This window comes from Lagopus leucura, unplaced genomic scaffold, assembly GCF_019238085.1.
Source record: "Lagopus leucura isolate 7727_CA_CO unplaced genomic scaffold, USGS_WTPT01 Super-Scaffold_810, whole genome shotgun sequence".
NCBI classification, from domain to species: Eukaryota; Metazoa; Chordata; class Aves; order Galliformes; family Phasianidae; genus Lagopus; species Lagopus leucura.
Genome location: NW_024962261.1, coordinates 13,190,570 through 13,207,280, shown reverse-complemented (window position 1 = coordinate 13,207,280; position 16,711 = coordinate 13,190,570). Strand labels below are relative to the sequence as shown.

At 35.6% G+C, this 16,711-nt stretch overlaps 1 protein-coding gene across 1 annotated transcript in view; it reads left to right on the top strand.

Annotated features, from left to right (window-relative positions):
• Window positions 1–16,484, top strand: part of SPTLC1 (serine palmitoyltransferase long chain base subunit 1) — a 32,337-nt gene extending 15,853 nt beyond the window's left edge. Inside the window, exons 6-15 of the mRNA XM_042866257.1 lie at window positions 2,373–2,505; window positions 4,043–4,172; window positions 4,943–5,032; window positions 5,318–5,425; window positions 5,977–6,072; window positions 6,341–6,437; window positions 7,808–7,862; window positions 12,720–12,837; window positions 13,746–13,819; window positions 14,216–16,484. Coding sequence (XP_042722191.1) covers window positions 2,373–2,505; window positions 4,043–4,172; window positions 4,943–5,032; window positions 5,318–5,425; window positions 5,977–6,072; window positions 6,341–6,437; window positions 7,808–7,862; window positions 12,720–12,837; window positions 13,746–13,819; window positions 14,216–14,309 — 995 coding nt within the window. The 3' untranslated portion in view covers window positions 14,310–16,484. The remainder of the gene's footprint in view (window positions 1–2,372; window positions 2,506–4,042; window positions 4,173–4,942; window positions 5,033–5,317; window positions 5,426–5,976; window positions 6,073–6,340; window positions 6,438–7,807; window positions 7,863–12,719; window positions 12,838–13,745; window positions 13,820–14,215) is intronic.
• The last annotated feature ends 227 nt before the right edge of the window (window positions 16,485–16,711 follow it).

Sequence of the window (16,711 nt, the reverse complement as noted above, 5' to 3'; positions counted from 1 at the left end):
TGACAGAATGAGGGGAAATATCTTTAAACTGGAAAAGGGTAGATTTTGTCTAGATGAAAGGAAGAAATTCTTTACTGTGAGAGTGGTGAGACATTACAACAGATTACTCAGTGAAGTTCTGAATGCTCCCTCCCTTGATGCATTCGAGGCCAGGCTAGGTGGAACTTTTAGCAAACTGGTCTAGAGGGAGGTGTCCCTGCTTGAGCAGGTGGAATTGGAGCTAGATGACTTTAAAGGTTCTTTCCAACCCAAACCATTCTTTGATTCTATGACATACATCCCAGGGACCTGAAAGAACTGGCTAATGTAGTTGCCAAGCCACTCTCCATCATATTTAAAAGGTCATGGTTGTCAGATGAAATCCCCGATGACTGGAAAAAGGGAAATATCACTCTAATTTTCAAAAAAGATAGAAATAAGACCTGGAAAACTACAGGCCAGTGAGAAGTGCCTGAGAAGGTCATGGAACAGATCCTGCTTTTGTTGAAGTATATGCAAGATGAGAAGATGATGTGAGGCAGACAACAGGTCTTCACCAAGGGAAGATTATGCCTGACCAATCTGGTTGCCTTCTGTGACAGTGACTTGTCAGTGGACAAAGGAAGAGCAAAGGATGCCATCTACCTGAACTTCCGCCAGGCTTTTGAGGTTGTCACACGCAGCAACCTTATCTTTAAGTTGGAAAGATGTGGATTTGAAAGGATGGCTGTTCCATAGGTAATTAATATATTTGTTGACCACAGCTAGGCAGTAGTGATCAACAACTCTATGTTCTGATGGAGGCTGGTGATGATGTAAAATTGTTCTTGACAACTGGGAGACTGTGAGAATAGGTAAGCTGAAAGCGACCTTCAAAGATACCGTGTCCAGCTACCTGAGCCCTTCAGGGCTAACCAAAAGGTAAAAGATACTAATGAGGGCATTGTGCAAATTCTTCTTGAATGGGGCATCAACCACCTCCCTGAAAAGCCTGATCCAATGTTTGACCACTTTCAGAGTAAAGACATTTTTCATAGTGTCCAGTCTGAACCATCTCTGATGCATCTGTGCTGTTTCTTTACATCTTGTCATTGGTTCCCAGGGAGAAGACGTCAGCATATCCCCAGCTTCCTCTCTGCAAGAAGTTGCAGGGAGTGGGGAGGATGCCTCAGAGTATCCACTTCTCAGACTGGGCAGCCCTGGTGTTCTCAGCCTTTCCTCATGGTCCATGCCTTCCAGCCCTTTTACCAGCTTTGGTGCCTTCCTTCAGGAACATACGAGTGTCATAACATCATTTTTTTTTTTGTGGAGCTTAGAATTACAAATAATATTCAAAGTGAAGTTGCACTGACATGGACTGTAGTGAGATAATCACCTCTTCTGATCATGTGGCTGTGCTGTCTGTAATGCATTGTGGTTAGGCTTCTTAGCTACTGAGGCACTCTGCTGGCTCTTGAACCTGCTGCCACCAGCACTCCACATCTCTTTGAAGACATTCTAAGGATCTCTGTTTGCCCCTACAACTTGTGTTTTTTTCACTTGATGATTCTCTGAATAATATTTTGTAGAAGAGTCTTGCACTGACAATGTTTTTGAATGATTAAAATAATCATTTATCACACAAAGAGGTTATTTTGCTTAGGCACAGTACCTAATGCTTTGGTTCACCTTTTTACCTCTGGCTGGTTCTAATGCAACAATTTATTCACTTGTGTTGTATTGTTCATGGCATTTCATTTCTAACACAGACCATTCTCGCTGAATTGGTTTGGAAAATGCATGTGTGTATAGTTGTTCAAATTTATTTTGAGGATCTGTGGCATAGAGAAGGCCACCTTTTGAATTAGCTGTATTGCATTCAGGAGGTAATATGTGATTGCACATAGTCTGAGAAGGGCAGTTTTCTGTTGTAATGATAGCTGTATTATATGCAGTGGAAACATTAGCTTGGAGGAACTGTCAGCCTGCTAGCAAGACTGAATTAATTACTATAAATTAGGTTGCTATTTATTTTCTGCTGAAGTAATTATGTTCCCTAGTCACTGACCAGGAACCCTGCCTCATTTACTTGTGATCTAATCAAAAGCAGATCTTAATTACCATTGTGTAAGAGTATGAGAGAATCACATTGCTTAAATATTTTTCTAATCTTTCGAAGTTTTGGTTTAATATTGGTTTACTTCTCGTTTTAAGCAAGGTTTTATTAATTGCAGGTAGGTTTGGTGTGTATTTGTTTGTTTGTTTTGAGAAGTTACTTTTTGTAAAACTTTTCCTACAAATGAACAGTAATTTAGTTTAATTCAATTAGGTCATTTCTAAAAGCAAGGAGTTAGTCTTTCTGATATGAAAGCAGCTAAGCTGCCTTAGGACTTTTTATTTTTTCACTCTAATAGACGTGCACTTAGAATTAGAAGACCGGCTAGCAAAATTCATGAGGACAGAAGAAGCTATTATATACTCATATGGATTTGCAACAATTGCCAGTGCAATTCCTGCGTATTCTAAACGAGGGGACATCGTGTTTGTGTAAGTATTGTTTTCTCTCTGGAGAATTACAGATTCAGGAGTTTTTCTTCTGATGTCTCGCTTTTATTATTGTAAATCAAATTAAACCATTTGTTTAGAAAATGATGCCATTTTGGATCAAGTATTTAGTTGTAGAAAGTTTAGATACTCCTTTGCCAAATATTTCAAATCAAATCAGTCACTGCTTTGTTTGAGGGGAAAGACTTGAGCAGTCTTGAGCACTCAGCTTAACAACAACAATGCATCCAAACAAACTGAAAAAGACATAGACTTGTGTATGCAAGGATTAAGTATGATATCTAGCTTTTTCCCTAGAAAATGTGTAGTTGTATTTGATTTTCTCCTACTTCCTGCTGACATTTTTTCCTTTCCTATGTGGCGGTTGTTCCTCTCATACATATCTGCAAGGAATTGCTTGGGTAAAGATCACTGTAAACAGAACATCTAAAAAGGATCAAACTAAAGATTCAGCAAGCACAGTATATGGCCCTAGGAGTAACTAGTCATAATTACTACAGGGACAAATAAAGAAATAATAGCAATACTCAGAATTTCCTGAGGCAAAGAGGAGGGCTTGGATTCTTTAGAAGTTGGTGGATTTTCTTTATCTTACAATTTTTTTTTTTTTTGTACCTAAGAATCTAATAGTCAGAATACTCCTATGGATGTGTAATTTCACAGTTTAACTTGAACTTTCTATGAATAAATATCTTTAAGTGTTACACTTACTGATTAAAATTGATGCATTTGATTTTTAGAGAATGAACTGATGCTATTTCTTACTTAGTTGTGCAAAAAAGCACAACTTCTGAATCAGTTGAGTTGTTTGTATGTTTTTTGAGATAAATGACCAGTACTGGATATTGTATTCAAGGTGTCACTGTATCCAGGAGTTAGGTTTCAACTATTTCAACTTCTCTGTGACAAAAGATCTTCTCACTTTACTTTAAAGTACCTTGTTTGAAATTACTGCAGTTAGCACGTGCAAAAAGTTTGACTTAGTTGCCACCTTAAAAGGTTGCTGGACTTGCTTACCTACCTATGAGAGTGCATACCACATTATACCCAGAAGTTTGCTTTTCCAGGTCTTAGAAATGGTGGGTAATTCTTTGATCACCAAGGCAGCAATACCTAAGGGATATTAAAAAGAAAGTTTGAGATTATCGGAGGACCCGATCACTGCAATTTTATGCAGGCACATCTTTGTAACAGAACAAATGGAGTGAGAGCTTCTGGGATGACTACCAGGGTATTATACCTGGTCCATGAAATATGGTGCTGCTATGAATTGCTGTCACAAAAGGACCAGTGTACACTTAAAGAAAAGAGAAGGTGCTTGTAGTATAGGGAAGCTAAGAAACTTTGGAATGGTTTTTTCTAAGTGTAAATAAAATGTATTATGCCTTAACAACTCTGCTTTTAACTACCTGTAAATACAGGTATCTGCTCAAAAGTAGTATAGTCCTAGCAGTTGCTTTTCTACTTTGAATTGACGTTAAACTAAGTGTAAACTTAGAAGGGCTTCCTGTATTTGCAGAGATGAAGCTGCATGCTTTGCTATTCAAAAGGGATTACAGGCATCTCGGAGTAATATCAAATTATTTAAGCATAATGATATGACAGACCTTGAACGACTGTTGAAGGAGCAAGAGACTGAAGATCAAAAGGTACAATCCTTACAAAAATATCTTAGTTTTTATGTCTCTTCTGTCCCTTTTAGTGCTTTTAAACTGGATTCTATAATTGAATGGGCCCGATACTTACAGGTTTTTTTTGTAAATCTGTATTGAGCAATTAATGTTGCATGTTTAATTAAGATTGACTTTACTTATTACATTAATTACTGTTGTGCCTGGCAGTGAATTCACAGGCATTGATGGTAGAGGAATATCTCTACGGGTCTATGACTGGTGTATGTTGATTTGGGTTTTTTTGCAGAGCTTGCGTTTTTTGATCTAAAAATTTGTGTAACTGTCTTCAATTTATAAATCATGTGAGTTAATTAACAGTTTGAATGCCACACCACAAAATCAACTCAGAAGTGGCTAGTCCTAACCCTCAAATTTACATCAGCAACGTGATTTTTCTTTTTTCTTTTTCTTTTTTTTTTTTTTTTTTTTTTACCTCTCTTAGACACCTCTCTTGTCTTGCACTCAATTCTTAAGATGTTCTGCCTTCAAAAATAAGGGTCAGTTCGATGGTTTACTCCTCATTCTGACAAATACAAGAGGGCATCCAAAAACAGCAACTAAAACCAGGGCCAGCAAGCACAAATACTCTGCTAATATGAGTTGTAAAATGCTTAGGTGAAGAGGTTACTTGAAAAGGCAACATTATCTTCCTTTCCTTTTCATTACTTTCTTTTCTTACCAACCAATTTTCAGAGCTTCACTTGTTACTAATTGTTGAAATTAACTGAAACCATTTGTTTCTTAAGAATCCTCGCAAAGCCCGTGTAACTCGAAGGTTCATTGTGGTGGAAGGGTTGTATATGAATACAGGAGACATTTGCCCTCTTCCAGAATTGGTAAGAGGTTTTGAATTGCCTTTTAAAGTAGATATTTCTACAAAAGTATAAATTTTTACATGCAGTCTGTGGTATTTATGAGATTTAATGGTAAAAACAATTTTAAATTTTAAAACATTTTTTTAAATACCTTTAATGAATAAACACTACTGACATTTAGAGCTGACATTTCTGCAGTATTCCGAATATTGTAGTTGTCTGTCTTAACAATGTCACCCTTCACCCACTTTATGACTAAATTTTAATGGTTGTTACTTGTATTTTATATAATTTGCACTATTTTAGATAAAATTGAAGTATAAATACAAAGTTAGAATATTTTTGGAAGAGAGCCTTTCTTTTGGAGTCCTTGGAGAACATGGAAGAGGAATCACTGAACACTTTGGAATAAATGTAAGTGCCATATTTTTTGCCTTTTTTGTTGTGAACAAGAGATTTGTGCAAAAACAATTTACAGAACTAGTTTCTTATGCCTGTGATATCTGAAATACTTACTAGTCTCAGGTCTCTGCATTTTTATTTCACCTGCTTACTTGAAATCTTTTTTTTTTCCTAATACTTGTGAGAAGTATTGTAAAAAATTTTTACAGTTTCACAATTTTATTCTCATTTTGAATGCTCAGTGAGATAATGATTGCAGTGTTTTCCTGCCCCATATGCTTCAAAATACCATGCTTACGCAGAAATATCTGAATCTTAGGGGTGTGTCAGAAAATTTTCTCTGTTTATAGCCAGCCCATGTTGTTCTATTGCCTTTTTCTCCAGCAGGGACGAAGTAGGAAAACTTTTCTTGGTTCTCTTATTGCTTATATCTTCGTTCTAATATGTGATAACATGATGCGTCTTCTCCAGTATTCATGAAAATATTAAGAAGATAAATATCTTATATACTGCTTTGATGTAATTAAAGGCATCTCTTAATAACTTGTTAATTTAACTTGCAGATTGATGATATAGACCTCATTAGTGCAAACATGGAAAATTCACTGGCTTCTATTGGAGGATTTTGCTGTGGAAGATCGTTTATAATTGACCATCAGGTAAGTCTTTTTTTTTGTTTTAACATGATATGGGAAGATGAGTTACACAAACATTAGTAACTGGTATCAATTTGCCAGGAGTAATATGATATGCAACATTTGATTCAGTTTAGAAACCTACTAGTTTTGAGAAACATTGCGTATGAGTTGAAAATCGGTTTTTCAATACTTCCATTAGCCTAGTGATGTGGAGAACAGGTTTAAATATGTGCAAATGAAGGTACTGTCAATATTGCTATAATAAAAAGGTGTATTTTTTTCTCCATAGCGATTGTCTGGTCAAGGCTATTGCTTTTCTGCATCCCTGCCTCCTTTGTTAGCTGCTGCTGCTATTGAGGCTCTGAACATTATGGAAGACAATCCAGGTACTTAATTCTGAAGAAAAATCCCTTAAGAAAAATCGTATTCTTGAGTCGTTTTTTAACCCAAAACAACTACTACTCAGTTTAATTCCTCACCCGTTTACTCTTTTACATCTTCTCTCCTTTACAGCTGTTTAATTTTACGTGTGTAAGTTTTTCACTCAGAGGTGGTGGAGCACTGGAAGAGTTTGCCCAAAGAGGTGGTGGATGCACCATCCCCGGATGCGTTCAAGGCCAAGCTGGGTGTGGCTCTGGGCAGCCTGGTCTAGTGGTTGGCAACCCTGCACACAGCAGGAGGGTTGAAATTAGATATCTTTCAGGGTCCTTTTTAACCCAAACCATGATTCTATGAAGTTTTAGTTTACATAATCTTACATTATGCCTTTTCTTTTAACATCTTTAATGTTTCCTTTCTTTGTCACTTGTATTTAGAAAGGAAAGAGATGATAGTTATTAATCACCAAATAAGCAATTTTTCTACTTTGTAGACTTGTAAGAGATTTCTTCCTTGAAAATAAATACCTTTAAGACAAATAGAGGAAGATAAAGTTATAGAAGTAGGGATGTATTTCTTCATACTGAACAACCCATTCCTTTCCTGTTGGCACTCCTGAATTTTTTTCTCCTCTAAATGAGCATCCAAACAGGTGTATTCTGTCATCCTGATGGAAATATATCTGTGATTCTGGCAGCACCAAGTAGAGGACACTTTAATAAGGCAAGTTAGGCAAGAGTTTTGGCTCTAAGAATCAGAGAATTGCTTTTGTTCCTGGAATCTAAGAATGAATTTTTTTTTGGTGTGAGAAACATGTATAATAAGGACAAAATTGTCCAAGTTTTGTATTTGTTTTTAATATTCATTAGCATAAGCAGGTTGGAAGAAACCTGGAGACAAATGTAGTATTTAATTTGTCACAAATAAAAAGCAGTGGGTTTGTGTATTCCATACCTGGTCTTCAGAAATTAAATGAAAATAGGAGAAAAGAAAGATCCATCAGTCAAAATTTCCTATTTAAGAATCTGCAGTGAGTGGGTGAGAGGATCAAGGTGCAGAGCCTGCATAACTGTAGACATTTTATAGATAAGTTTGTAAATAAGTTAAATCTGCAATTTCAACCTCTTTTATCAAGCGTTTGTAACATCTTTTTCCTATGATCATGAACCACCTGGATTTTGTCAGCTCTGTAATTTCCTTGCAGAAATGGGAATCAGGAGCATTTTGAAGAATAGTGAAGGGAGTTACATCTTCTATTTACATTTATCTAAATATACATATATAAAATATCTCTTAGATTTTCCTATTTTTTAATCATAGATTTACAAAAATTTAAGGTAGAAACAGGAGATATAAGCTCTTTTTTTTTTTTGTCTAGACATTTTTCAGACTCTTCGGGCTAAATGCAAGCGAATTCACAGTGCTTTACAGGGGTAAGTGATTCCAAGTTTTTAAAACCTGTTGAAATGACATTATGCCTTATTTCTAGAAGGGATGTTTATAAGCCCTTGGACAATTCAGTCTTTAGAAGAGTGTTACAGCTCATAATAGTGCAAAGCATATTGAAAAGATTGCTTAAATAAAATCATTTTGTGTGCTAGTAGCTTGAGTTCTAGCTTAGCAGGTAAGCTTTCAGATGTCTCAAAGAGTCTTGCAATCAACTTTTATACCGTATTGTTCTTCTGTATGAAACCTGAATCTTAAACAGCAATAAAATATTGATTATTCTGGAGACATACAGCAAACTGCTAGAATTAATTGAAAAATAAAGTTTCTGTTTCAAGTTCTGTAACCATTTTAGGGGATGACTGTTTGACTAATAGCTTTTTTTTGATTGATTTTATTAATAAAAATATATGCATTGAATAGTTTCAAGAATTATCAATTATAAATTATATTTATTATTTTAGAATTAATTTTCTTCTTCAGTTTTCTGTTGTGCTTTACAGGAAATGAAGAAAATTTTACATGCAGGAAATCTGTGGTGTGTTTATAATTATTCTGCCTGGTTTTAATTATTTTAATATTGGCCATTTTTTCTGTATGAATTACTTGGTATTTTAAATAAGCATCTGTATTCTGATAGCGGTCTCCTGCTTCACCCTATGTTTTATGCTAGAGCATTGTGCTCAAATTCTTTGGAGTAGTCTTGGTCTTCTTTTGCTGTGATCTATTTCAAATTTGTTTGAAATACTATTGTTTTTACGTCAAAAACACCTGGACACTGTTATGCTTGAAATATTTTGCACTCACTTTAGAACTATGTGTGTCTCCTTTCTACTAGTAGAATGTTGTGACTAAGCAAAAAGGAAAATAACTGTAATATTTTCTCTATGCTGTCATTTTGAAGTGGCAATTGTAAGTATGTTTAAGTACAGGAAGAATTTGTCAACCTTTTATTCATCAATATCCAGTGCAAAACAGTAGCCTTTAGGACATGGCTGACCTTTTAAAATCCTGCGGTTGGTTCTACCTTACTTAATCAATTAAATTCTTTATACGGTTAATGTAGTCACAAATTAATACATATCCAAATTGCTTAAGTGTCCCCTAATAGGAGTTGTGAATTATGAAAAATACAGTGGTAATAGAGAAGTCCAAAAAAAAAAAGCAAAACAGCAAGGGAAGAAGTTGCTTCTTGGTCATTCTGAGAAAGAACTTGGAGGACTTAACAGTACAAGGCAATTGGGCAAAGCTTTAGCTGATTAAAAAGTTCATTACACAGTGTTGGAGGAAAGACTTGAGCTAATATCTACAGGATCATGTGTTTGTTTTTTTAATCAATAAAAATACTAGAAAAAGTCTGCAATGGTTCAGAGGGATGGCAAAGTTTTGAGAGAGGTTCTTTGTGTTTACTGTAATACTGTTGCATTAAATACTTTCATCTTCCTTGCCTGACGATGGCTACTGCTCAACTGCAACTCTTCATTATATTCTTGTGACAGGTGAACTACTGGTTTAAGAGAGAGCATAGAGGAAAAGTAGAATTGTACGTAAATAATGTGAAAAGGAACACACAGCTCTTCTCCTTTCTTCATGTACAGTAAATACAGTGACAGTAACAAATTAAAACCAACCTCTTTTTAGCCAGTGTAACTAACCTATAGAATCTAGGATTACATGTATAAGAACCAATTTGAGATTAGTGGTCTAAAAAGGTGTTTGTATATGGACAATGGGAGGAAAAAAATCATTAATGTTGTATGATAAGCGAATCACGCAAATCACTGGCTTTGCTTCCTTCAGGTAGAAACTAAGTGCATATCTATGGAAGAAATAGAAGAATTCTTCTGAAACCCTTATAGAATTACTTTCTTATTATCTGGGGTGGTTTACGTACCATAAAAGAACAGTAACAGATGGAATACCTGTCACAAAAAATCCTACCTTCATAAATAATCTTAGATAATGTAAATTTCTGTCTTGTATTTTAAAACGTCTAGTATCTTAATAAATATATGAAGAAGCTCTCTTGCAGGAATACAGGATGCAATAGGAACAGAAGTTTTGCCTGTTCCAGATGCCTGACAGTATTAGATAGTATCCTTTAAATAGTTCATTACTTACGACTTATCCTGCTGAGATTTTTTTCAATAAAGTTTTCATTGAGGTAAAGCAGATTTATTTCTAAAGTTTTCCCCTCCTGGCGAAACTTGATGGTTTCTCACTGAGACCTCATCCTAGTTTTCTGTTCAGAACACTGGCTGTGATTAACATCCTTTTCTATGACTATCCTTTCATGCAGATTTCCCTACAATTAAGAGCTTATTCTTATCATTCAGTTCTCCAGTTTGGCCTGATAACTAACACAAAGAGCCTAGTATACCTTTTGGGCTTGGTGAGGTTACATGCATACTAGCACATTAATGGCAGGAGACATCCCTGGTCACTGGAGCATGCTTGCCTTCTGTTTCATTGTTAGAATGGTCTGTGGCATGGATTTGGCCCAAGCTGAGCAACACACTTGAAATTAACTCCTGGATACAGTTCAGGAATTAGCTAGTCAGGAAGCATTCCTAGTAGACAGATAGATGTGGCCACCCTGAGTTGGAGACTCGAATTTTTAAAACTATGGATGTGGGTCATTCCATATTTGTTGGCCTTAAGACCAGCATCATCTAGTCCAACCGTCCACTTACCGCCAACATTTCCTCTCTAAAACATGTCCTTTAATAAAGTATCTGCTCTATTTTCCAATACTTGAAAGGTGATTACAGCAAGAGCAGGGCTGATCTCTTCTCACTGATGACAGGTGACAGGACGAGGGGAAATGGCCTCAAGTTGTGTCAGGTGTAGGTTGTATATCAGGAAAAATTTATTTACAGAAAGAGTTGTTAAGCACTGGAATGGGCTCCCCAGGGAAGTGATTGAGTCACCATGACTGAATGTGTTTAAAAACAGTTTGGATGTGATGCTCAGGGACATGATTTAGCAGAGGGTTGTTAGAGTTAGGGTAGTATGGTTATATTGTGGTTGGACTTGATGATCTTGAGGGTCTTTTCCACCCTGAGGAATTCTATGATTCTATCTAAATGTTTCTTGAATACCTCTAGGAATAGTGCCTCAACCACCTCTGTTGGCAGCTCATTCCAGTGCTTGAGCACTCTTTTGGAGAAAAATTTTTTCCTAATATCCTACCTGAACCTTCCCAGACACAGCTTGAGGCCATTCCCTCTCATCACTAGTTAAATGGGTGAAGAGGCCAACCCCCACCTCACTGCAAGTTCCTTTCAGGGAGTTGTACAGTGCAATGAGGTCTCCCCTGAGCCTCCTCTTCTCCAGACTGAACAATCCCAGTTCCCTCAGCCACTCCTCATAAGAATTGTGCTCCAGACCCCACACCGGCCTTGTTGCCTTTCTCTGGACATGCTCTAGTACGGAGGGACGATCACCTTCCTGCTCCTGCTGGACCTCACTATTTCTGGCATAACCCAGGATGCCATTGATCTTCTTGGCTATCTGAACACACTGTTAGCTCATGTTTAGCTGAGTATTGACCAACATTCCCAGGTCTATTTCTTCCACATAACCTTCCAGACACTCTGCCCCAATATTATAGTGCTACAAGGGGCTGTTGTGGCCAAAGTATAGGACCTGACATTTGGTCTTGTTGAATTTCATCCTGTTAGCCTCAGTCCAGTGATTCTGGTTGTCCAGATCCCTCTGTGCAGAGTCTTGCTACTCCTAGGCAGATCAGTGCTTCCTTCCAACTTGATGTCTTGTGCAAACTTACTGAGGGTACACTCAATCCCCTCATCCAGATCATCAGTGAAGATATTAAACAGAACAGGCCTCAGTGTTGACTCCTGAAGAATACCATTTGTGATCAGAGTTATATACGTCAGGACTGTAGCAACCAAATTCGAAGGTGCTGATTAACAGCTGTCTTCAGCTACAGACATGAGAGCAATTCTGTTAGAATTACTAGTGTTTAGATGAGCTTCTGATTAAGTAGCAGAAGGTGCTCTAAAGATTTCCTATAGGAAATCAGTAAAAATCAAAAATTTTGCCAAAAGTAAAGCTTATTTCATATCATCACATAAGCAGGTAAAAGGCTTATCATTATTTATTTTCTGAACTATGACTCTGAAGACTCAAGTTTGCTAGCTGTGTTTTCATTAGTAAAATAGGAACATACTCCTAACATTTTTCTTTATCTTTGGAGGATCCTTCTACAATTTTTTAGTCTTTTGCAAAAGTTATTAGTTAGAACTAAGTGATCTAGAAGTAAACTAGTTAACTAGTAAACTAGAAGTTAACTAGTCAGAACTAGTTATTGTTTCACAAATTTGCTAAAACTACATTTAGTTAACTGCAAGAACGGTGCTGTCTTGTTTTGTTATTTTTGCCTACTGTGAACTGAAGTGTACATGTTTGGCCTGCATTATTATAATGAATAGTATAGATATAGATAAAAATATAATAGATATGGAGAAAAGTGGAATTCATCTAAAACAGCTAGGGAAAAGTAATAGAATGCATCAGAAAAAAAGTGCTTCAGTACTGTAATTTGAATAATTGTACTCAGGCTTTTGTCAGTATTTTCAGGAATGCATAGCTTCTGTGAAGATTATTAAGAGCAAATATGTCCCTGTACGTATTGATTTTTATGCTGTAAATGCTAGCATGGAAAACTATTAATGAACAGCTATTTTTAATGTTAAAAAAAATTAATATTTTCTATGAAACATCCTTCTCACTTCCTAATCTGGAAAGGGGAAACACTTACTCTCTAGAACTTTAACACTTATGTACTAGTGTGTGGGGTTTTTTTTTGTTTTTTTTTTTAGGATTTCCGGCTTAAGAGTAGTGGGAGAATCGTTTTCTCCAGCATTGCACCTAAGGTTGGAAGGCAGTTACGGATCTCGAGAAAATGATGTGAAGTTGCTCAAGAGAATTGTGGATTATGTAAGTGTCCCTTTAACAGTTAAAATATATCATTGCTTTTCAATGTGGTAGTGAATGAAATTCAAATGCATGGAGTGACTTGTGGGTAATTTGTTGAGTATCCTGTTGGAGTGTCTTGCAGGAATGCTGCAAGAAATCTGCTTCTTCACTGAGTCCAGGGCTACTAAAAACCATCTTTTACCAATTTTTTGTTGCGCATGTTTAGTTTTGTAACATTTGACAAAAATACATATTTCTTGTTTATACTTTAGAATATGGTGTTATCCTGTTGTGTACTTCAAAACTCAAGTTTAGAACAATTGTTTAGGAAACTTCTATGATGTTCAAAGGAAGCTAGGCTATTGTCTGAACAGAGTTCAGTTGGTGTATTTTAACTATTACATACTTAGCTTTCAGTAGTTTTGCATATTTGTGGCAATTAACTTTTTTGTGTGTGAAGAGAATCCCATGTTTTGAATATAGTATCTTTTTTTTCTATCTGTACATTGGCTTACTTCCTCTATTGTAAAATAGATGGAAAGTGATGGGGATATTTTAGATTTCAGGTGGCAGATACACAAGACTAAACCACAGACAAAAACTAGATTATCCTTGAAAATACTCTGAAATTTGTTTGAACGGCCTAATGAACATAGCATTTTTGTCTAATTATTTGGCGAGGAAAGCTGAAGAAGCTACATCTAACTTCCCCAATTTTATCTTTTATTAAAATTAAATACTCTTTCTTGCACAACCATCAAAACTTCCATTTAGGGAAGAGTTATCGTGACACAGTAGTAGTGAAGTAAGTTATATGCATTCGATGATCTAAATGATATACCTTTAGAAATTGCCGAACTCTGTTTTTATCTAAACGATCAACCTTGTGTTTTGTTTTCTTTGGTTTCTCTCTGTGCTTTCATCCGTAGTGCGAAAATCGTGGTATTGCATTAACTCAGGCCCGCTACCTGGAGAAGGAAGAAAAATGTCTTCCTTCACCCAGGTAAGTAGAAAATCAATATATTATTTCATTTTATGGGATATGACTGTATGTATGTTTTCATGCAGCAGAATTTTGAGAAAAGATTCTGATGCACTGAAGTAACAACTATATCTGAACTACCTGAACCCTAACAATCAGCATGGCACAGTCTTTGCCTGTTTACCAGGCATGTTTCATTGAGCTGTGCGTGTGCAGAAACAGAAAAATTTCTCTCCACTTGTATATATGGAGAACAGGGTGAAAATATTCTGACCATTTCTACATTTGCTCGTGTGTGTTGTGTCTGGTTGAATTTGAATTACTACCTAGAGCTAGTAATTTTAATGTTAGTACAGGAAAAACCTAAAACTGAAGACAAGGATTATATGTGCATATGTTGTGATTTTCTTTTTCTAGTATTCGAGTAGTGGTAACAGTGGAACAAACAGAACAAGAACTGGACAAAGCTGCATCACTTATTAAGGAAGCTGCAGAGTCTGTACTGAATTAACCCACAGTTTTGGATTCCTTTTTCCTCAAATTATAAATGTTTTACACTGTATAGTGAACTCCACTTCAGATATTAAAGCTTATCCACCATAGACATTAAAGCCTATCTAATGAGATTGTTTCAGGATAGTAAAAATACAGTGATGTATAGAATCCTGAATTTTGAAAATGGTGAATGACGCAATGTACTTAAAATTCAAAATCTACAAAACATTCCTAAGAATGGAATATCACTGTTGCATGCAGGTCTTTTTCACAGGTTTCATCTTATAAAGCCTTAAATTAATTTCTTCAACCCCCTAAATGTTACCACATACATGGAGAGAGAGAGAGAAGACGAAAATATGTATACATATGTATATAATTCATTTTTTTCTTAATAAGCGTCTAAAACGTGTATCTCAGAATGTAGGAAGTTCACTTGCTTTCAGAATGAAATACTAATGAAATACTAATACTAATAGTACCTTAAGAGAGAAATAACGCATTAAGAGATAATTTTGTGCTGTATTGCGTCATTTATAGTGGGAACTTCAATTCTTACTTGTTTATATCTTTTTAACCATTTCTGAAAGCAGTTTCTCAGAATGCCTAGTCAGATGATTGCTATCAAAATGTAAATTAATGTTTAACACTGTTTGCATACTGCATTTCATATGTAAATATGCATATTTGATTTTATGGGTGAGATTTTTCTTATCAACTTAAACACCTAATCTGAAACCTCCAAATTTTGAGAGTATTGCAGTATCACTATAGTGTGTTCAGTCAGGGGTCTTTTGCACCACCAGTTTTGAAGAGGAGGCATAAACAATGTGAAGAACTAAAGTTTTGAAATGGCAAATGAATATAAGCTTTTTCAAACAGCTTTGAAGCACTAAAATGTGTGTATTAAGTTATAGCTCTGAACAGCTGCTATGTATTAGAGTAATTAATTAGTAATATTTGGAGTTTTATGCTCTTGCAATTTGCAGTAGTCACAGATGGATAGAAACATAACACCAATCTGAAGAAATTGGTAAGGATGAATGACAGTAAGCCATAGCTTTTAATAAAATAAAAATGTATTTCTGCATATTTTTAACAATACCAGTTCAAAAAACGTTGTGTTCTACCTGATCTGTATTCGAGTTGTTTTATACTTATTTTTGTTTTTGGTTGCTGCTACAAGGACTACAGTACTATTTTTGAGAAAGATCACTGTTTAAATAAACATTTTATTCAAATTTATATATATTATGTACTTAGTCATGTACTTAGTAGCATGATTCAGCCATATTTTGTAGAATATTCTGCATCAGATGAGCGTAGTCTGTGTTGTCTCCTTCAGTTCTTAATGACTCCATCTTTGCTGTGATTTTCCAAAACTTCTGAACTTTGTCTTTTTAGATAAAACCTGCTGAAGTTACTCTTGAGCACATTTGTTACTGATACTGCCAGTACTAGCAATACTCAAATAGTTTTTTGTGTACAGCAGACACTTCATCACAATGTACAAAAGTATTCATATTACATTTACATTTACATTATTCTGTCTTCACTTTGACTAAAATCCTGTGACAAGCCAACTATGTTAAAAAGCAAAAATGTGAGGATGGAAGCTGATTCCTGTTTTGTGGACTAGAACTGACATGCCTTTTCAAGAGCAATCAGCCTTCTCAGATTCTTAAGAGATTCTGAGAGATGGAAATAAGAACTATCCGGTAGGCATTGAGCTTGTGACCCATTTTTGGTTTGATAATACAAAACTGATTTTTCAAATAAAATCAAGCTTTTTGGCTGAGAACAAATGAAGGGGTTGGATTCCATTGCAGCATTATTGTTTTGGAGTTCAAGGTAAATCTATGAAGCTAGACAAGTAGCGTTAATATAGAAGGTTGTAGAATCCATACTGACTCCTTCCATTTTAAATCGTCCTGAAATAGAGGGTTTTTGTTGTTGTTGCACTCTTGAGAACTAGCAACAAGCTTTAAATCTGTGGCAGATTTGTTTTGTTTTCTGTTGTTTTTTTGTTTTGTTTTCAAGTAAAGTGATGAATTCGCAGGAAGTTGAGCAGGACTTCTGTCAACTTCAAAACTTTGCTCAAGACACCAAAGTTCAAATATGTTGTTAAGAGCTGTTATCATTAATCCACTTAGCAAACACATATCCAGCATTAAAAGATTGATAAATCTGCTTTTATCATTTTTTTGCTTCAGTAACTGTTTAGGAAATCTGCACTTGGATGACACTAAAGTGAATTTCTTCTGTTTTTAGCAATTCAATTATTGTTACTAATGTGTTTTCTGCTTAGAGGTTTTAATTTATCTTTGAGAAATTCTCAAAGAGAAATTAAAACGCTTAAGCAACATACCTGGTGGGAGAGAGATCCCTTGTTCCTACCCCTTATAGTTCTTACAGAGA